Source organism: Sceloporus occidentalis, unplaced genomic scaffold (assembly GCF_023333645.1).
Source record: "Sceloporus occidentalis isolate IW3139 unplaced genomic scaffold, rSceOcc1.0.p SCAF_181, whole genome shotgun sequence".
NCBI lineage: Eukaryota > Metazoa > Chordata > Lepidosauria > Squamata > Phrynosomatidae > Sceloporus > Sceloporus occidentalis.
Window position 1 is genome coordinate 1,672,501 of NW_028317161.1, and position 23,292 is coordinate 1,695,792.

General features: G+C 37.9%; 1 protein-coding gene and 1 non-coding gene across 2 annotated transcripts in view; both read right to left on the minus strand.

The window, feature by feature from the left end:
• Positions 1–2,094: 2,094 nt before the first annotated feature.
• LOC149278777 (ubiquitin carboxyl-terminal hydrolase 45-like) overlaps positions 2,095–23,292 on the minus strand; it is a 41,465-nt gene continuing 20,267 nt past the window's right edge. Inside the window, exons 8-17 of the mRNA XM_089501768.1 lie at positions 13,602–13,689; positions 8,330–8,411; positions 7,678–7,769; positions 6,521–6,577; positions 5,876–6,001; positions 4,621–5,263; positions 4,066–4,163; positions 3,367–3,453; positions 2,843–2,981; positions 2,095–2,225 (exon numbers count right to left, since the gene is read on the minus strand). Of these exons, the coding sequence (XP_089357894.1) occupies positions 2,095–2,225; positions 2,843–2,981; positions 3,367–3,453; positions 4,066–4,163; positions 4,621–5,263; positions 5,876–6,001; positions 6,521–6,577; positions 7,678–7,769; positions 8,330–8,411; positions 13,602–13,689 (1,543 nt within the window). The remainder of the gene's footprint in view (positions 2,226–2,842; positions 2,982–3,366; positions 3,454–4,065; positions 4,164–4,620; positions 5,264–5,875; positions 6,002–6,520; positions 6,578–7,677; positions 7,770–8,329; positions 8,412–13,601; positions 13,690–23,292) is intronic.
• Positions 19,052–19,181, minus strand: LOC149278778 (small nucleolar RNA SNORA35). Its single transcript, XR_016278627.1, has one exon. It is a non-coding gene; the product is annotated as a small nucleolar RNA SNORA35 (small nucleolar RNA).

A 23,292-nucleotide genomic window follows, 5' to 3' on the forward strand; every position in this document is an offset into this window, starting at 1 on the left:
GTAGGGTGGGTTCTAGTGCCCTGCACTGGCTGCACTCCCTATTGTCTGAGTAGGTATGCCTACAAAAAAGCAACAAAAACCAAAATGATAAAGTGGATTTATTGCATTACATGTATCTTGACACTAGAGGGCAGTGTTGACATACAGAAACAGGTACATTATATGATAAAAACAGGATGCTTGCAGCACAGGAATGATTTGTAATTCATTTGAAACAATGAGACGGAAAGAAACATAATGAAGGCCATAGACACAAAGTGTATACAATCAGCTAGTAACACATATTAAGGCAAGGTTTACCCAAACAATGTTTCTTACTTTATTTTATTTACATCACAAACTACAGTATAATTTATAATATACACATGTAAAAGAAAGCACAATTCAGTAACACAAAGTTTGTTAAGTTTTTTTAGGCTTCAAAAAGCAGTAAGGTAAAATAATTTCTTTAAATATAAACAGACCAATACATTAGTTTTTAATTGCTCTCCTTCCTTCATGTCACAATAACTGTATTTGAATATTCTTTAAAGCAACCATTTGTAGTAAAATTACCTATTGGCACCAAAACCTTTCTAGGGCTGTGTTGATGTTTAAGCCGTGTAAGTTAAGAAAAATATAGTATGATATGCACTCCAGCTCCACTGCGTTCAAAGCTAATACACACTATGGATGATGGACCATCTCGGTGTGCTTTTATTATAAGAAGACACAACTTAAGGGTAGGGTACATGACACTAAAAAGCAACTTCTTTATTGAAAAAAACAGAACCCTACATAGACCAGGTTCCAGCTCAATGAGAAGCTTTTTTTTTTTTTAAAGCAATCAAAACAACATATCTAAAGGCTCATGGGGAATTTTATTCACAATGAAGCTATTCCATAACCAATTCTTGTTCAAGACCTTGTTCAAATCTTTTGATCAAGTAATTTCACACTCATATGGTTAAATTCATCCACCAACACATTAGATATCATCAAAGCAAGCAAAAAATGCACTTTGTAAAAAGTTATCATGGTGTAGCCATAGGTCACTTATTTCCAGCCATATCCTACATGTGTGTATTTAAATACAGTGCCCACTTTTATGTAAATTCACATGTCCAAAACATATTCCAGAATCATGGATTTCTTGCAAAGGTATGCAAATAAAACAATTCACTGCAATGCAGTTATTATTTCAAGTACCCACTTTAACATGAGCTTATACCAAAAACGATACTTTCATACCTACGTCATAAGTATGACAATCTGCAGCTAATCATATCAAAAATACTTGATATACCATTTTACTAACTGATAATATTATAAGTCCTGTAGGTTTTCACAGCTGTGACGCAATAACTTCCCATCGATTGTGTTGAACGCTTTCTCTCCAGTCCCAGACTGGAAGAAATATCCACAAGTTCTACTGTATTGCACCATGGGTTTAATGGGCATTGACCCGTGTTTCTGTAATAAATATGTTCTACAGTTATTCTGCTTTACATCTATCAACTGTATACTGTGTTATAAGTTTAAACATTTTTAATGTAATTTTAATTATCCATATTGGCCCTCCTTGTTCTTCTGTTTCTCACTTTGTCCCCTTAATGCCTTTGTGACAGGTTTTATAACTACAATGCCCATAGCATCATAAGCCCCACAGCATCTGCCACTGGTTCCTGGTAATAATTGTGTGAAGCTTTTTCTTATTTTTTTGTCTTCCTATTTTTACCTATAAATGTATACAACGCTCTCCTTCCTCTATGACTTTTTTTATATCGGTAACCAAGAGAAAAGGAGGGGATAATAAACTAGGATGTAAAAAAATATAGAGGCAAATGTAAAAATGGGAATAGCGTGCAAAGAACATGAATTGAAGGAGATAGATTTAGAAAAGTTGTAGGTAGAGGGAAGGGAGAGGCAGAAAGAAGCCATATTGTGCTCTGAGGATATGTGGGGCAGGATACAGAATGGGGAGGATCACTAGTTTGGGTATTTAAAATGGGATAGTAATAGCTATTTAATCCCTATTGAGTTTCATTATTGCATAGTACATATAACTTGGCACATAACAAAAATACGGTGTGTCTAGATTCACATTAATGATAACTAGTACAATCTTTCATAAAACAATAGATATGCTTGTGAACTGAGAACACGAGATTCGGAAACTGTCTGCACGTGGGTGTCACTAACATACACCCACTGACCCGAAGCGGACCTCGTGCAATCGCTGGAGCCTGTAATACAAGCACAAACAAAATAGCGTTACTGATAAATATAGAAACACCTTGTCAGTGTTGCAGGTGCGTGCAAGTCTGTTCAGGGTATATGCCCCACACAATCTGGAAACCTTCTGGTAGCCACGGCACAAGTCACTTCTCCAAGAGTAGTGGTTTGTGCTTGTAGAGCTCAACAGGCACATTATATACATTGTATACATTATAATCCCACAGTGTAGTGGACTCTGTGAGACCCAACGTTTATATATATATATATATATATATATATATATATTGTCTTTTCATACTATGTCATGGAGCATTTTCTCCCTTTTTTGCTATAGTAACTGTATGAATATGGCGCATGTGGACCCCACACATGCATTGAGGACAATGGTGCTGCATATGGACAACTGTTTGATATTTTTATTCAGTAAATTGTTATCTCGTTTTATTAACCAAGCGCACAGATTTTGTTTCATCATGCACATGTAATTTGGTATAACAAATATAAAGCATCATAAAATGTAAACCTTACACGCACTGGTACTGCCTCCAGAACATTGTTCTGATATTCATGTATACATGTTAGCAGCAAGAGACACATGCAGAAAATAAAACAATTAACTACTGACCTGTACCACTCTTATTGACTCCTATGCTTCTGGGAGGAAACCGGATTTTCACATACGCAGAATAGTGTCCTTCTCTCATGGAGCCACTATGTTCCACTATCCCATAGAGACTGTACAGAACACTCTTGTCTAAAGCATTCTTATAAAATAAAGTACAAAATCAAGGTGTAATTTCAGTTTAAACAGACACTAAAATTGGATTCCTAAATTCCTGACAATGACTCCAAGATCTTCTTTTGTCTAAGAAACGGCATGACAGGAGCTCCTTGTCTGAGACACAAAACCATTTAACACAGCTGAATATCTGTGGACTAAACGTATATCAAAAAGAATCCAATTTTTTTTTTATTGTCTTTTGAAAAAACGTCTACCATATTAGTGTATCTGCCCCTTAGAAATGAGGTTAAAATACACAAGAAGTGTTGTCTATTGATAAATCTGATCATTTTGGTTTTCTTTACAGCTGGAGACAATATAATATATAAGAAAGCCTTTATTGAGGAACATATTGATCAATGGCGTACCTTGCAGGATATTGAGCAATAAGGTGCCAAGTCCAATTTGAAAGGGAAGTCCACGTGTCTATTGATTTTCCGTAAGGTTAAACCATTCTGTGATCAATGACAAGGTATTAACGTTAAAGGTACATTTTGCAGAAGCATAGAGCAAAAGGTGCAAGTGGAAATGATTAAGAAGGATCAGGTCTTTTGGGCTTAGACCAACCCATTAATGACTAAGACGCAGCTGAGTAAGCCAAAGCCTTCCATGTGTTGTTGCAATAACGGGCCATGACATTGCTTTCTATCAGTAAGCCTGTTTGTGGTGGAGGGGAATAAATAAATGAGAAAAAAAATTTACTTAGCTTTAAAATATTCTTACTTTTATTTATTTTTTTGGGCATTATGACACATTACACCTTTTGACATACACAGAAAGAATGATTCAAGTAAATACACCAAATATATATATATATATATACATATATATATATATATATATGTTTTTGTGTCCTTTTGGACCAACCATGTATATGTTGGGCTACTATATCCTAAAAAGCTGCATTATATTATGTAAATGGTCATTGATCAAATATCAAATATGTATTTTCTATACATATTATACCGTTGATAATAGCTGTGCACGTCAGTAGTATAAATGCAAAAATCAAGTATTGTGGTTTGACACAAACTAATTCTTGTTGTACATGGAATTTTGTGACTTACCTGGTAAAACCGTTTGAGGTGTAAAATGAGATTAGCTGGTGCTGCAGAAATTAAAAGCTGTTTTCGAGCATTAGTATAAACACTTTCTATCTTCTCTTCTAAATAGTAAAAATAAAAGACCAGATTATATTATACACAATGAATAATGTAAATCAATAGTTTAGATGTTTTACCACCAAAATGATAATATGTATGCATTCAATAATGCATTCTCGCCCAAGGTAATTAAGCCTTGGATGGTAGGTCTGTGGGTGGCAATCCCTCTGTCACATTATGAGAATAGATAGCCCTATTGGGTGATCTGGCTTTGTGGTGGTCTATTGCATAATGGGCTGTTTGGGGTGATCGGAGAGGTATTATATCTTCTTTCTTCAAATTAATTAATCTTATTAAAAAAAATTGTCGCCTAATATCTGTGCATTTTATTATTACCGTTACAGTTACAGAGTAGGGGTTGTTGCTGTTGTGGCTAACATAAAAGGAAAATATCATTATAAAAAGCAAAAAATGATTATCTGTGTAATATTGGACAATGTCAATAGGCACACGCATTACCTGCAAGGTTGGATGTCTTATGGAATTTCTGCCTGTTTTCTGAACACTTTTCACATAGCAGTTTGTTGTTCCCCATTAATAACTCGACGGAGGTAAACTGGTAGAGACAGGACTGCACAGAACATTCCTTGGAGCTAGCTGAATAGCCCTGAGAGAGGGTCTGAAAAGCAGTTTGGGGTCTCTGGGATATGCACTTTGAATGAGGACATGGCATGCTGTTGGTAACACTGTTTGACATGTCCCGTTTACAATGACTGTCGTTCTTTGTCTCAGGATCGAGGCTGAGCTTGCATAAGGCACCAGAAAGAGCATCATTCTGAGAATCATGAAAGTCATTGTCCATGCCCTCATCGACATGGTTTCCTCTTCTGGGTCCTGTCTGGACTGATGGATTCTCACATTCTGAGGCTTCGCTGTCTGCATCTCCACTGCTTTCCATCTGACTCCCTTCATCTCTTTCACTGCCATCTGATTGGCTTCCAAGTGCCAAACCCCTGTTTACAGATTGTAATTTCCAAAGAACTCCATCTTCTGTTCTGCTATCTATATTAGCATTATCCACCGTTTCTTGCACTATTACAAGGTTTCTCTTGTCATCAGTACTACCAGATTTCCAACTCTGCCCCTCATCATTCAAGTGATTCTAAAATGGAAATAGAAGTTCCACAATTCATGGGTAAGCATCTGTTTAGAAATATACAAACTTACAGATACAAAGGAAAAAAAAACATAAAAGGAAAAGCACATAAACAGACAGCTTAAAGTCCCAACTGCAAAAGTCACGTCAAGTCAGATATCACCTGTAGCTCCCTCTCGAGCAGGATAATCTGACAACTTGATTGATCACCTATAACCTTTAACTGAGGGGAGCATTCTCATGAGAGAGAGAGAGAGACAGAGACAGAGAGAGACAGAGACAGAGAGAGACAGAGACAGAGAGAGACAGAGAGAGAGAGAGAGAGACAGACAGACAGACAGACAGACAGAGAGAGAGAGAGAGAGGAAGAGAGAAAAGTAAGAGGAGGGTGAAAAGAGCAAGAGAGAGTGAACGTAGGGTGACAATAGAGAGAGCGAGAGAGAGAGAAACCTCTGTCATTTTGTTAAAAAAGTCTTTAAAAAAAGAAAAAAAAAAAAAAAAAGTCTTTACGTTATTCATTGGACACATTCTGCTGCTTTGCCAAACTGTTAAAATATCACTTTTCACATTGTTAAACACTGGCTATCTGCAGGTCATGGAAGTACTATATACCTTTACTTTATCTTTGGTTAGAGAATAATTCCTCAAAGGTTGATTGTTATTACAGTGACATGGAGTGTTGTCCTCCTCTTCCTGAGTACTTTTACTTTTGTTTCCTCTGCCACAAAGCACTGGTTTGGATACCTTTAAAAACACAAAAATGGCTTATCAAATCAAAAGCATACAAACAGAAAATCTGTGGCATGTCCATCAATATATCGTATTCCATTTATAAAGATTAAACCTGGGGACCAGATCTAAAAGTATAAAAAAAAAGACATAGAGTGTACTGGTGCGGGGTGACAAAGGGACTTCTTCCAAGAGGTGCTATTTAGTTTAGGACCAAATTCCATTTTGTAAACAGATTCTATACAAACAAAATGGAAACTAGACAGCAAGATTTTAGCCGATGATTGATCCTTTTTTCTGTTACACGTGTACGTCAATATAGGTAGCGTATTTATTATAATTTATATAATTTATATATTACAATAGATGCATTGTATGTATAGTATCTCAAGACAAAAGCAATTGCTATGTAACAAAAACAAATCTACTGGTGTTTTTACGACACTACTCAATTTAACACCATTAATGAATGTAGCCATTGATTAATCCATTCAGATGAATCACAAAGTATTATATGAAATATGTTTCACTCACCCTTTCCTCTACAATTGGCAGTGACAGATCAATAAATGCTTCCTTTACTGCAGAAATCTTAAAGACAAAAAAGGTAATAAAGTGAATTTGTCATTACCAGCAGTCTTAATATAGTTTTTGTATATTTGCACACTCTTAAGCCATGTATGATTATTTGTGAACTAATGGATAATAATAACACTACAAATATGGTATAATAATATAGTATAACATACATTAACCCCTTCGTAGCTTATATACTGTCGTATATTACACCTGTCGTTTTTGCACTAGCCTCTACCAACCTCTTAGTAAAGTAAAACTTCCGAACATTACAAGGAAACCTCTGACCCTCTAGTTTTAGACTATAACATTTCTACTTCTCTAAAATAAATAACGATCACATGACCCATGCGTAAATCATAAGGCATTTCTGAAAAGCAGACATTTCGAAAAAAGCAGAAAACCAAAAAGCCAAAGTTTGACTGTAGAATTAATTTTCTGTACTTTTTTCCAAAATGCTTCTTTGATGCTTAGGAATTGCTACAGAAAAGTCCACCAAAACTAGCTACCCCTCCAAATTACATAACTACCCCACATGTGAAGGTTTCTTATGCTTTGTGGAAGCGGGACACTCTGCACCGGCATTGAACAGCAGACTTATCTCAATTTAGACCTATATTTTCTTTTGACCAAAAAAACCCTTTTAAAACTTTTTTTACCCTGATTTTTTTGCTCTCAGCATACAAAGCTGGACAATATTATACAAATTATACAATAAATTATACTTAATATTACACTTGAGTGTGTCTCTAAAGCAATTGATGATAGAGCACTGGCATGCCATCAGGGGTTACAGCAAGTACCCTCATATGTGGCCCAGGCAAGCAGGGGGGCCTACCTGTGACCTGCTACCCGGGATAGGTCCCTCAGAGACTGGACCCTCAGAGCCCACTACCTGGAACAAGGCCATTGGAGGGTTTGGCTCAAGGCCTACTTTCTGGGGATTAGGCCATGTAGTCCCATTGTGAGCATGGGGCAGGATGAAGCAGGGGTGTCCTTTCTTTCAGTTCATACTGGGCTCCAAGAATTCTGATGGGTTGCCCTGGCAGTTAGAAGCTACTGTCAACAGTGGAACAGTTCTGGATTAATTCTACTTAGATTCTAGACGCACTTACATTTTCACATTCTTCACACATTACTGTGCTTGTCAATTCACCCACAAATATTCTGTCAATGAAATTCATCTTTACACCTTCTCTTCCATATGCTGGGTCAAAGGGAGAAAATCATATTTACACAAGAGAATCAATTGTATGGCATTGTGTAATGATTAAAATAGTAGAAACAGGTTAGCAGGCAACACTGGAAACACAACAATCCACTAGATGGCACTTTACTACCAAAATGGAAAACCCCTCCACACAACTGTGGTTTTTTATGGTAATGGCAGTCAATAAATGAAGGGTTGGAAACTTTGCAGGAGAGTTCTGGTTTCAACTCCTTGACTTCACAATCCATTATGAATGGCCAACCCTAGCAAGCTTCTGCTACATGGAAACCTCGGCTGGCCCTGTATAACGTATAGTTAAATCAGTGAGACATCCCCACACCCATTGAATTATGCATTATACAGGGTCAGCCCAGCCCTTCTTGTGGGAGAAGCCTGCCAGGGTTCGTCCTTTATAATGGAGAGTGACATGACAGACATGGAATCACAACTCTGCTGGCAACTCTCCTTCTAACGGATAAAGCCCACTGAAAAGACTAGATAATGTTGATTCCACTAATGTTCTTAATAATGAACAAAAACGAGATAAGCATCCTTACCTTTGACTTTTCTTTTTGTTTCTTCATCTGCAGTTTTGGTAGTAGGGTTGTTGAATGCTTTTAAAATGCCAGCTTGTATTCTCTAATTAGTAAAAAAAGAAAAAAAAGAAAGAAAAAAACCCCCAATATTTAACAGCATAAGATGAGGCACTGTGTAAAACATGTTTAAAGCATGGAACGCAGAATAAAACACGGTGATTTGTTGTGTTAATCAAGGATGTTTCAACTATATTCCTACTTAAATTATCTGATTTTAACTGTCAAATAACTTATATACGTTTATATAAGAATGGTTAACGTTCAGATTTCCAGACATTTTGAAGACAACCATCAATGTACCCTATGGACATCCACACTAACCAATACAGTGACCCTACCCTATGCACATTCATACCATGATGTACACAGTTCTACTATGCTATACACATGCTATCTACATTCTTCTTTATCTTCCTCACCCTTTCTATTCTTAACTTCAGAACATGGTCCATATTTCTTGAGATGTCATCCAACACTCAATCACCGAGCATTACATTTTAGGACTCCAATACAATGTAACAAGCTTTAATTGACTGTTAGATGAGTTCCCAGTAAATATGGGTGAGGATCCAGGTGATTAAGAGAAGGAGAGGAAGGTGAGGTGAGGCGCCAAAATGGACTAATGAATGAATAGATAGTGAACATTTGGCATTTTCTCGGGTTTTTTTTTGATTCGTACAAATTCACAAATTGGGCAAAATTAATTTTAATGAAATATATGATTGAATGGTTCTGTTGTCAGTTTTTATATTGGCCCAGAATAATTCATCTTCTCTAGGATACATTTGGCGATATTAATTTTCCTTATTACAATGTAGCCATAAAATATACATTTTAAAAAGATATCTTGCTAGGGGCAAATGTACATTCATAATTTAAAATGCCCCAAAATAAAACTGGCTTCAACTGGACCATCCCCTATACATAGGAATTGTAGTTTAGCAAGCATTATTTTCTGGGAGAGTTGTACTCAGGACTGAAGGTTAAAAGGTAATCCTTGTTTCAATAATTACACCACCAATGCATGACGTGTCGCTAAAATCAAGATAACTAAATTAGTATACAGTATGTGGGAGTAATTTTCTATAGTTAGTGTGGCTGTATAAAAATATTTTTTAAGCTTTTTTTTTTTAATCTATTTTGTTTAATGCTAAGTGAAGGGATGTATATAACCGTCCATCAAAGAAGCAATATGTTGGGTACATATAAATGTAAAATAGGGCAACTGCAGTTAAAGATTAGTCCTTAATTTGTATCAATAAAATAATAACTTTGGTCTTGAGCTAAATTATTTCCCTATATAAAGCTATATGTCAGGAAGTCATCTAAACATCCTTGGCTTCTTTCCAAGTCACTAAAGTATTTGTTTAAAAAGTCAAGAGGACATTTTCATAAGCCAAAGAATCTTGATAAATTTAATAAGATATGGGATCCATGGAAACTATACCTAGAATATGATATTGAGGTTATTGATCATCTAAGTCCTGGAGAATCTTAACTTTAGCCCTGAACACAATAAAGTCATATATTTATAATATGATAATACTTGAACTTATTCCTGGTTTACCCTCCTCTCCCGAGGCCGAGAATGTGGTGTGAGAGTAGAATGAATGGATTTGTAAAAAGCAGTAGATGATAATAAAAGACCTTAAGAAGACATACTAATATCAGCTTTGAGTAATAGTATGAATAAAACACGGAATATTTACAGTAAGAAATTATAAAATATTGATATATATGATCTGATTGGAAAAATATGGTCTGTTTTGAAAGTGTGAAATTATATCATTGTATACTTTTGTAAGAATAAAAGATAATAAAGATTAATACTTATGTGAAAACGTCAAGAGGTGTTGCCAAAAAAACAACATAACTAAGTGATTCAATAAATCCCAAGGGATTACCTTCTGATTTCTGCTAATGGTCATGATGGAACTACAGTAATTTCAGCCAAAAGTTAAACATTTAGACATAACACTTCAAACATAACACTTCACAATTATAGGTCGAGCAGAGAACTATAAAAGGCCAACATCATCCATTTGTTAGAAAGTCAAAAATTCACCAGAGACAATCGATAGGCAATTCACCGAGATGAATAACCTAAAAGGGGATTAAGGCCATAATTAACCCCCTCTGGTGGGATTAGTGCATTAAACCATTTATTTAGGTCAAACAAAATGCAGGCTTTGAATAGTAATAAGGAAGGAGGAGGGTTCAAATGGCTTTTTCAAAGCGACATGCTCTGTTCTGTATTCAAATGTGCTTTCCAAATGGGGAGAGGTTACACAAAAACACAATTTTAAAGACTATATACACTGGTGTTCAGCCTGGCTTGACATGCAACCATTTCAACACAACAACAAAGAAATAAAAGATCACCTGACAAAAAAAATGTGGTTATATAATATTATACTATACTACATAACCTTGTGTTCAAATAATTTACAGAATGTTTACGACAGACCGAGTTACGAGGCTGGCCAACCCCATGGTGAATCCTCATGTGTTAAAAACGCATGTTTTTAAAATCTCATATCAAAGCGGAAATGTGACGTGTGAAGCAAAAGCTAACCACAAAAGTTAAATAATACAACAGGACAGTAAATGCTTGTAATCTTTCTAAAAGCATTCTGGTGGCAGACATATTGCTGTAGGCTTTCTTAAATGACAAAACACATGGTAGTGACACTCCACTACGACTGCATGGTTCACAGCTGTGGAGTTCCCAGGGAAGACAATGTAGCTACTGCTAAGGTCCTGCTGGACAGGGCTGGCACAACTGTCAGTGCTCAAGGGCCTGAATAGATCCACAGACCTGACATCCTAATTTTGTCACACAGTCTACGGCCCTGAAAAAAATGGCTGGGTTAAAAAAAAATCTGAAAGCTGAGCTTTTATTAGAGCTTCTCCCCCCGCTGAGCTGCCCCGGGGTGATAATGGGGATGTTCGTACTAATGTACCATTACTGCAAAACAGGAACCATAATTGTAGAAGAGGGTGGAATCCAACCTTTATCGGACCATGATAGGAAGCATCTCCAATGCAGACATAAAGCCCTATTTTCAAATGACTTGTGCACGTGTGAGTAGGGAAGTTTACCATGTAGTTTTCTGACAGATCAAGCCAGTACGACAGGTACATGAAAAGAAAAGCCTTTCTTCTGCTTAAGATCACAAGCCATAGTGGCGAACGTTGTGTAAAAAGTATTTACAGTTCATGGTGACACGTTAGGGTTTTGCACTGTTGAGCAAGAAAGGGTAATGGCCATGTCAATTATAAAATGAATTGTCATTTTTGCTTTCCTTCTCAAACGAATGGTTATGTTATTTAATCTGTACATCATTTTTTATAGCACTTGGGAGTTGTGCAGAAATATAGCAGCTATATTGACTTTTCTACTTTTTATTTTATTTCATTTAGTTTGCATGCAGATAGTCCCTATGTTTTTTCCGAAGCCAATTGTACCCATAACTGGTAGAAATGAGTCAGGATTTTGTTAAAGATGTTATTCCACTTACAACATTAATTGTACTCTATAGTATGTTAATAAAAGAATCCCAAAAAGACATGCCACTTTATTATTTCCTCTAATGGGTTAATGACATTAAAAACAAGCTTTAACAGACCATTTCATTCTCTATGGCAACAGCTTTTCAGTGCCTGTGTTGTGTCACATGAAGTTTTCCAGGCACAAAATATAAATGAGACACAAAATGTTACACAATGAACTATTTCTAGGAACTGTTTGGACATTGCATAGTACTGGTAATAATGGTTTTAATGCAGAATTCAGTAGCAACGTTTCACGTGAAATAACAGAACCTTTAAAAGAAGAAAGTAGAAGAAAAAAGCAAGAACGCACAAAAATATGGATATATATTTAATTGGGGGAAATATACTGCCACTATTGGACCCTTGAAACACCTTTTTTGCATTTAGTGTTACAAATCTAGATGTTAGTGGATTAAAGACACAACAAAATGCAATGCAAGCTACCTATAGTTGCAAAAAGGAATATGTATGCAGTGAGGTTAATGTAGAAAACTGCGATATAATCATACCAAACTTTCTTAAGAGGAAAAGGGAACAGGGGAACTCAAAGAATGACACATCATAGGTACGTTACACACAATTACATACTAACATGGGGAGCCTAGTTGTCATACACGGTGATCTGGTTCTGGTTGTCAGACAGAAGATGCCACTTCATGTTTAAAACATTGTATCCTACGTGTCACTGAGACATTAAACCAACAACAAATGATCTTATCATCCCGCCTCAATCAGCTCCTTTCTTTGTGTTGCGGTCAAGTCTAGCTTACGTCAACATGTTGAGCCCAAGGTCTGGCTTTTACCACCGATTATCTCACCCACCTTTAACTTCAATTTAAGATACTAAACAAGCAGAGGAGGGAAAATGACAGGCGTATGTGCACATTGGGTACGTCCCTGTGCTTTGGGATTGTTACAAGGTAATAAATCATTTGTTGTTTGGGGTGGCTCCCTCCAAACGCCGTAAATCAACATCTTCTATGCTCATACCTGGAAATGTCTCACCCTGAGTCTCCTGCCCCCAAACAAAAAAACAAAACATACGTGTCTGATATTGCTGCAATCTCCTAATGTACCTCATAAGATTATAAGTGTATAGAGTTAGACTGGCTGTATGTGTATATATGTGTAAGGAGGCCGCCCTGCTTGCAAGTCATCGTCCGTCACAGCAGTGGTGACCTGGACCATCACACCTGGACCCGGAGAAACAATCTGAAACAATCTGAAGTACGTCTATGTTTTCCATCACACATCTCTGAAACATTTAGCAACAGAATATAGATGTTTAGAAACAAAGTGCCATATTTTACCCAGTGTGGTTTCAATAGGTTGAAATAAAACTCTAAATAATATATATACAAAATGTATGTTTATATGGCATAAACGCCAGTGCTAACCAACATTATTGTATACCTTTTGTCAGAGGGGCTAAAATTGTAAAAGTGAGAGTAGCCGTTGTGGTTAAGAGTGGTCAGTGTGTATGAACCTACACCACCAACCTCCCCCATTTGTAAACCCAAGGAGGGATTTTCAGATTCCAAGCCCTTTTTAAAGGCATACTGAACTCTCACACAAATTGGTGAATGATCACCTTGAACTGATGCATACAACACATCTAAATGAACAAAAATATATCTAATAAATAACAAATTCATCAAGCGATCAATTAAGACTTTACCTTGGTTTCTTCCAGCCGCATTGCATCCAGCAGATAATGTAGAAGCTCCTGACTGTCTTGTTGCTGAAACGTTTTAAATCGAGGAGCCCTGTGAATTACACAAAATAGATCCATTGAGTTCACTCTCAACCGCTACTTTAAACAGATGTGATCTGTTACTTCAATAAAACAGTAATCGCACATGATGCAATACTAATTTTTTACAAATTCCCACTGTCTTATCTTAAAATGTAAGATAAACAGTTGTTGACTTGGAAATGCAATGCATTTTCAGGTTACAAGTATACTTATAAAGTATATATGGAGTTTGTTGCAATATAAACTGTTGCTTTCATTAAAAATGGCTTATAGAACTATTCATGTCCTGAATTAGAGCTTTAATGCTGATACGTAACATTCTGACGGCTCAAAGATGTGCACTCTCGTCTCCTTGAAATTCTGCTCCGGGCAAGATCCTTGGCAGGACTGGACGGCTGGAATGGTTGGTTGAGTTGACCGTTCACAGATGTGAAGACATATGGAAGCCAGTACCAATGCGCTACAACCTGTTGTTCGGTGTCAGCAGCATAATGACAGAACAGGTTGGACCCCAGCTTATGGTGACACAGTGAAGGGCAACTATCACAGATTAATACAAGTCAACGAAGTTATGTCCTCTCTGAACGGATGTCTGTTCTTACTAAACATCTTGCACAAACTTACAAGATAAAGAGTAAATACCAGCATAGCATCTTTATCAGTGGTTCATTTAAGGAGGTGGCTGTCCTAGGTCTGGGGTCCTGTACAGCTCCACCGACCCCCCCCCCAACTTCTACATCATGCCATGTTATGGGAGTTAGAATAGGACATCATGTCCAGGCACTCTGCCTCTGAAAGACACGCATCATAGAGGAAAAACACTATGGAGGCTACATCTAAGAACAGACCAGTCAGTTACAAAGGAAAACTTGGTGTGGTATCCCCAACTGGTCCATTCAGAAGTTGGTGCTCAAAGGAGCCTGATGACCAGTAGGGCAATGTCGCCTATGTAATGCACATGAAGTATGTATGGTTACTCCCATATTTGATTGAAAGATGAATTGAATCAATGTAGTGATGGGCCAAAGAAAATATGTCAATGGCAATAGATGACAACAGCAGATAAATGCCAAGGTTTAAAAACACTTAAATGTGGGACAGTAAGTAGGGCTTTTAATTTTAGATTTATAACTGCAAATTATAACCCCCATAAATCCCGTGGAATACAAGATGAGGGGAGGGCCTAAGGACAGGTGTAATTAACTTTATAACAACTTACAACTTAAACTCCCATTGGCCTGTTTGGGGGATGAGTAATTTATTAACCCCCACATTCCTGCACGTAGTTAAAGGGGTCCCGGCAAAAACAATTTTCTTTTATTTATTTGTAAATCTTTTGTGTACTTATACAAATTGAGAACTTTTCAAGTACCAGTCAAAGGCATGCATGTTGTAATTTCTACAATTTCTTGGAAGAAGTTGCAAGAACACAAATGCTAATATTTCAGTAACTTTTTAAGTTAAAGCATGCAAGTTCTTACGACTTAAAAGTGAAAACTAGCTCAGGTGACCATGTTCTGGTGGACACTTATGGGGAACCTATTCAGTCACAGCAATGGTGGCTACATGTGTATGTACCCACACTCTTCCGCTGCAGACACTTACTCTTATGCATACATACACACACACTGAATGTTCTGTACTATGTTAATGGCGCTTAGTTTAAAAATAGGCTGCTACTCCAAAATATACTGTATAAAGTGAACAAGCACTTGTCTCAGTGGTCGTTTTTTTAATCTCCAAGCCATTTTGCTTAGTTGCTAACCATGGGACTAAGTATCATGGGCACCCACAAAAATTCATTCCACGAGGCAAGCAAAATGTTTGATGTTTCCAAGCCATAAGTATAACAGGTTGGCATAGTCAGCGGTCCATGATACCCTCAAAAACACCTAGATAATTCCCTATCTTATACTTTATAAATACACACAACATATGCATTTTTTATTTGTATATTGTGCAGTATTTCAGAGACACCATCTCACTGTCACATTATGTCACATTACATATACAGCTGAAATAAAACACATTTATTGTTTTTTTTCCTACCACAGCTAAGGTAAGAAGGGACTTGTTTTTTTATTTCTGTATTGAATACATTGATAATTTAAATTATTTTAAAACATGCAATTTAAAGTTTAATTGTTAGGAACACTGATATGTCTGTAAGCACTGACGACGTGTTCAATTTAAATGCTTACCTCATTCAGAGGTTGGTCATATGGATAAATTAAATTCAACGAGTCCTATTGGAATTGAACGGGAACAGTACACGAAGGCTAGCCTGGGCAAACTATGCTGGTGATCTTGTGATTCCTTCCCTGACTCTTTGCTTTATAAACTGCTTATTCTCTAGTCAAAGAACGTTCCATCTCTAAAGGATTATAAATGCAGGAAAGAAAAACTATACAGTCATAAATATTTAAGAAAGCTAAAATTAAATGAAAATGACTTAATTGAAGAAATTGCAGCAAACAGTCATTGCCTTGATACATAGATTTCTGACAGCTCAAAGATGTGCACTCTCGTCTCCTTGAAATTCTGCTCCGAGCAAGATCCTTGGCAGGACTGGACGGCTGGAATGGTTGGTTGAGTTGACCGTTCACAGATGTGAAGACATATGGAAGCCAGTGCCAATGCGCTACAACCTGTTGTTCAGTGTCAGCAGTATAATGACAGAACAGGTTGGACCCCAACTTATGGTGACACAGTGAAGGGCAACTGTCACAGATAGTATATATGTCTACAAAAGGCAATATAGTTCTCATATACACAGATTGTGTTTAAAATGTTTCATTTAGCAAATGGCACAAAAGAAGCCCATGGAGTATGAAAGTCCTGCTTTGAATAGTAGTGCTTTCTGTAGAGAAGGCACGAGCCACATCAAAACACATTAGAACATTGACATGGTATTACACGGCAGAATTGCTATCACCTAAACTCCTGTTCATTTCAATGTCTGGTTAGACGAAAGCTCCCAACACAAAGCTAGAGGCTATCAACACTGAGTTAACATATATATTGTCCGCTGTAAAGTGATATTTTATCATCTTTTTAATCCCAAGCTAAGGACCATGAGGTGTCATATAATTCATATTATACCATCATATCTCTGACAGTTGCCCTTTAACAGCATCTATGTTACTTTGAATTTCTGTCTACCCCAGTTACCAGCAATCGCATGGAGTGTGGAATGGAACGTCAACGAGAACCAATTTCCATTCTGCAGAGCTGGTCATTTCTCACAAATACTTGGAAAAACTTTCATAGTGTATTATTTCTCTCAGAACCTTTTTAATAACTGCCCCTGGAGTGGTAAATACTACATACATACAATAATATTGATCCTGCTAGAACTTTTTTTTATCCTAGTGGTATATACAGTGGATTGAAAACTAACAATCTAAGCTTCAAGCTTGCTTTGAGATAAAGTTGTCAATTTACTTTGCAATAAATTAACCCTATATGTGTCCTAACACAACCTGGTTATTTTGGTTTTTTCCTTCATACGCGATATAAATATCCAGGTTAGTTAAGGATTTGACAGGTAACACAAGATTGCATGAAATGTAATTATTCCAAGTATAAATCATTTTCTGCAATACAGTCCAGTCTTTATCCCTCTTACCGAGCCAATATATAATTTTTATAATTTAATGGAAACTTTTGGAATGATAGGTGTGAAGCAGTCACCATACAACATCATAGAATGTGCGTGTAGTATGTTTATATGCATATTCATATATACATTTTTTTGCATTTTTCTTGTGTCCACATAAAAATATACATATTTCCTGCCAGATTACAACACGTAGAGGATGAAACAAAGTACAGAAATAAAGTGTTGCACATTTTTACATATAAATAGACAAAGAATTCATGATAGAATCTTATATATAATTTGTCGAAAAGCGGCAGCGCGATAACGGTTAATACATGTCAAGCACTATATTTCTAGATAAGGGGAAAAAAATGTAATTTCGAGTTCCTGATATTCAGAGCAGTGGAAACAAACAGAAGGGCCCTGTAGCGATGTATCCAATCTGTCCCAGCAAAACGTCTGACAGCTGCAACACTAAGAAAATTAACAGTGGATGAATTAGTACCAGACGCTAAGCAGTCGCCATGGAAGGAATCATCGTAGCCGTTTTACTTTCCAGCATGGTACAGGGCCGGATCAGGGGAAATGGCAAAAAGTAAGCTAACCGACACACACTATGCGATGAAAAAGCTCTTATAAGACATTGTTTTGTCTAGTAGGGAATTCATGTGTTTTAAACACATCTGATTGAAATTCAAATCCATAAAAAAATAGTTTTTATATTTTTTATATTGAAAAAGAAACACAAATGAGCAGCAGAATAAAGTTTTACAATATCCCTTTTAATATATGTTGGGGGTACAGCGTTCAACTATTGTCGAGCTAGACCCTTTAACCATTTGCTGCAGCACATTTGCGAAAGAAGGAAGACATGCCGTTAAAGTATGCCTCAATATGTAGGAGAGCTGAAATTGTTGATCTAGTTAACCCCTTCGTGACAAAGGCTGATTTTACTTTTTGTACCCTTCGTGACAATGGCTGTTTTATCGTTTCTGCGGTGTTTGTGTTTAGCTGTAATTTTCTCTTAACCCATTTACTAAACCCACACAAGTTATATATTGTTTTTTTCAGGACAAGAAGGGCTTTCTTCAGACACCAAAATTTTTTTCATATGATGTAATTTCCTATAATAAAAATAATAAAATATGACGAAAAATTGAAAAAAAAACAAATTTTCTCACTTTTATTTGAAAAATCTTTTATTCATCATAAAAAACTACTGAAAAAACCTGCTAAATAGATTCTACTATTTGTCCCGAGTTTAGAAATACCCAATGTTTTTATATTTTTTTGCTTTCTTCTACACGTTATGGGGCAATAAGTACAAGTAGCGTTTTGCTAATTCAAAACCATTTTTCTCTGAATCTGGTAATTCTGTCTCTATGTGGTATTTGGGGCATCTTTGAAGCCAGCAAATTAAATTTACCCCACCAAACCATATATTTTTGAAAACTAGACACCCCAGGGTATTTTAGATGCTGATAGTTTAACCCTTTCCATGCACTAATCCTACCACCAACCCTTGTCAAAGTTTGGGATAGTAATTGTTTTTGGTGTTTTTTTCACATACTTTGTACTTCAGGTGTGAAATTACAGCTCCTGGTATATGTTGCGGTCACACAACACCCAGATATGTGTCCAGCAACATCTCCTGAGTACATTGATACCCCACATGCATGGGTTTGTCAGATTGTTTGGGGGCAAAAGGGCCACATTTGGAACATGAGCAATTCAAATTCAGTAGGAATTTTACATCTGGGTAAAGAAAAATGCTTGTACCCAACTATCAGTAGGGACAGGTTACAAGAAAGCCTGGCCTATCTCCAAGAAGGGATTTGATCTAGCACCTTAAGTGGTCCCTCATGCCACGGAATGGACACAGGGGTCACTTGACAGTGCAAATAAAAACGCTTAAAAATGGTGGAGCAAATAAAAGCTAAAAAACAGTAAATGTAACAAAAAATTAAAAAAAAATACAAAAATGGAGCAGGAACAAAAAAAAAATTAAAAATGGGAAACTGTGTGATACAGCTTGAAGCAGTCACCGACACAGAGTGCAGGTTTTCCAGGGCAATCTGGACAGTAAAATGTGGTGTCCTTTCTTTGCCCCCTGCTGTAGCATACCCTGCATCTCTTTTGGGGACTCTGCTTCTTTGCTGTAGGGGGGATTTTAAAAATAAAATGGGTAGCCCCAATTCTGTTGGTTCCCATCACTACTTGGGGACCAGGTGCATCACGGTACAAGATACCTGAAATTACTTCGAGCTGAAACTGCAAAAAAGACAGCTTCAGCCCAGTGTCTGCTTTTTTGTGCAGCAAAAAAGCGTTATAGGTTGCAATTTGCATTAGATAAATTGCAACCTTCTTGTACCAGGCCTTTGTCTTCCTCATAATGAGGTAGGGCTGTAGGAGTTGATCTGACAGATCAACTCCACCCATGTGCTTGTTATAGGCCCTGATGCACACTGGCTTTGTAGTGACCCCAGCTCTGCCACGGACAGAAACCTCCACGGTTCTCTCATCGTGGATGGTGCTCAGCATGCACACCTCTTTTCTGTCCTTGAACTTCAATGCCAAAAGCTCCTCTTGGCGTAGAGCTGAGGTCTCCCCCTTTCCTAGCCGGGTTCGTACCAGGCGTTGTGGGAAACCCAAGCGGTTCTTTTTTATAGAACCGCAAGCTACCGTATCGAAACAATACAGCAGCTTGAACAAAGGGACGCTTGTATAGAAGTTATCTACATACAAGTGGTAGCCTTTGTTCATAAGGGGGAATATTAGGTCCCAAACAATCTTGGCACTGGTGCCCAGATGATCTGGGCAACCTGGAGGGTCAAGGTAGCTATCCTTACCCTCGTATACCCGGAAGGCATGAGTATATCCTGTCTCGCTCTCACAGAGCTTATACACCTTCACTCCATACCTGGAGCGCTTGGAAGGAATATACTGCTTGAATCCCAACCTTCCTTTATATTTCATTAGGGATTCATCCACGCAGATATTCTTTCCAGGTGTATAAACCTCTGGAAACCTGGCAGCGAGATGGGTAATCAGGGGGCGGATTTTGTACAGCCTATCAAACTGGGGGTCCTCCTTAGGGGGGCACAGGCTGTTGTCGCTAAAATGCATGAAACGAAGAATCATTTCATACCTTTGCCTAGTTATAGTTTGGGCAAAAATGGGGGTACTAAAGATGGGGCTGGTGCTCCAGTAGGAGCGGATGGAGGGCTTTTTTATAATGCCCATTAACATTGTGAGTGCCCAGAATTTAAGAAATTCTGGCACGTCAATGGGAGTCCATGGCTGTTTTGCCCAAAAAGAATTAGGGCTAGCAGCACGGTGCTGCTGGGCATAAATGTTTGTTTGTGTGACAATGTCTCCCAAGACATCGTCTCCCAAAAAAACCTGCACAAATTGCAGTGGAGTGAATCCTGTAACATCAATATTGATGCCAGGAATTCCAGAAAAAGGAGGGATAGCTGGCTTGTACCTATTAGGCGCTACCCATGCCTCTGGTGCACTGCCACGACTACGTGTGGTAGGCGTCCTAACAGCCACAGATACATCACTAGATGTATCTGTGAACTGACCAACGTCAAAATCTGACGCTGTATCGGTGGCCTCAGAATCTGTGGCCAAAAAGGCATACGCCTCCTCAGCCGTATACCGCTGCATGGTAAGAATTGCAGCAAAAATAGTGGGGAAGGAAAGGGTTAATGGCTATAATAAAAAATAAAAAAAAACCTAAAAAAAAGTAAAAAAAAGTAAAAAAAGTAAAAAAACATGTAAAAAAAAAAAAACCCAAAAACAATTGCCACTATGCAAGATCACTGTTTATGCAGTGATCAATGGCAATGAAGGGGTTAATATTATATGGGTGGCTCTTATAAGAGCCTTTGGATCAATATATATATATTTTTATTAGGGAATACCTGAAATACCAGAACACACCGATCTGTCTCTCTCCCTCACTAGAAGCAAGTGAAGGAGGGGGGCAGATCCAATACTGATCAAAGGCAATGTTTAGAAAACATTGCCTTTGATTTATCAAATCATGATCACTCTTATGAGTGATCTGACCACTAGGGGTGTTATTCACTGGATGTCCATGACATCCAGCAACACCCCCCCGATGATGTCAGCAGGCTCCGCCCCCCGGCTTGATGGGCGCCGCCATCTTGAAACACCGCGTGTGTTTCGAAGACACCGGCACCGGGAAGGTAAGTTGAGCATTTAGGAAGCGATCGCGAGTCGCTTCCTTTGCTAAACAGGTGTTGCAAAGATGCCTCGATACTGAGGCATCTTAGCAACACCAGCTAAGCAAAGGAAGCGACTCGCGATCGCTTCCTAAACCCGTTTTTCGGCGGCGGGCGCCGCCATGTTTGAAAGACGTGCAGTCTTTCAAACATGTTTTTTTTTTGCTCCTAGGAGCGATCGGGGGGGGGCGGGAATTTTTTTTTGGTGTTGCTCAATGCCTCGATGTCGAGGCATTAGAGCAACACCGTTTGAGTGAAAAAATCGATCACGGATCGATTTTTTCACCCGTTTAAAGACGTGCCGGTCCTGGCACGTCAATTGTCATAATCGTCACGATTTTCAGTGACGTGCCCGGACCGGCAATTGTCACGAAGGGGTTAAAGAAGCCCACAAAAGGTAATAACACATAACTTAGATTTTTCATTCAGATTTTTTTATACATGTTTTCCAGGGTTTGGACCTCAGATATTGCATATGACTACTGTTGGCTACCTTGGTGTCTCGGCTACATATGATCATTTTCTAAGGACATTGTGATCCTCTTGAGGCGCACACACGCAACTCCATGTTATTATTGGAGCTCCATTAGGGAGTTTAGCTTTTTTTTGTAAATTTTTTTCTATTACAGAGGTAACTAATAGGTGTGACACTTGTGGTTTGTGTGTTTAATACTGCAAACCCAAATCCGTTTTAGGCACGCAGCATGAATCAGAGGCGCCAGTGTCAATGTTGCTTTACTCTCTGGACATGTTACATTAGTTATTCGGATGACATGGGCTGCTATGCACAGAAGCACGACAGACTGGCAGTATCTGGCCAGCATGCGCGGAGTGTGAGCAGGCAGAATAATTTGAGCCTCCTGCTAACCCTGGTAGGGACTACAGCCAGCTGCGGCTGGGGTACCGTCAATGTTGCCAGTTCATGAAGGTCTCTTCAGTACTGGCAATAAAGAGACCTGGTGTGGAGCCTGAAATGCAAGCAAATCAAAGACACAGTTCTGAAGAGACCAGTCACACAACACCACGCAGACGGGAGACTGGGTCACAGGAAGAACATGTCTAAAAAACAAGTACAAAAACCTATCGGCATTATGTACTTGCAGATTAGAAAAACAAAACCAAGGAACGAAATATGTAAGAGCATGCAGAAGTAATATTTTTGTTTGTGCTATTGCTAAATACCAAAGCAAGTAAGATTATATATATATATGCCAATTACATCTTGATTATATCTTCTTCACCGAGATTGAACTAACATCCTCTCAACATTAATTACCAACCACTGATTAACTGTTTGAGTTTAGGAAGGGTGAGCACACTCAGACTCGTCTAAATTCATTTTACAATAATGATTTTTATTAATGAATGTCCCACACACTATTAGTGACATGATCACTATATGTGTGTAATATGGAGAGTAAAACCAACGAACATTGGATTTTATACTTGTGGATGACTGCATGCCAATTCATCCCCTGATTTGGCATAGGGCACATAACTGAACACTGTCGGCTACCATCCACTATAATAACACACTAGTCTGCTAAGTATAGGCCATCAAGCCAAAGAGCAAAGGGGGGCTGCAAGGTGTTTCACATAGGAATACTGTACAGTGTAAGAGGAGACTAGGTGGAATGACTGATTTCATATAATGAATATATATTATCTAGGCCATGGAATGGCCTAGATAACAATGTTAATTATTTAATAAAAGACATTTAGAAGGGAATCGACAGTCCAAGTTAGTGGAGAATACTGA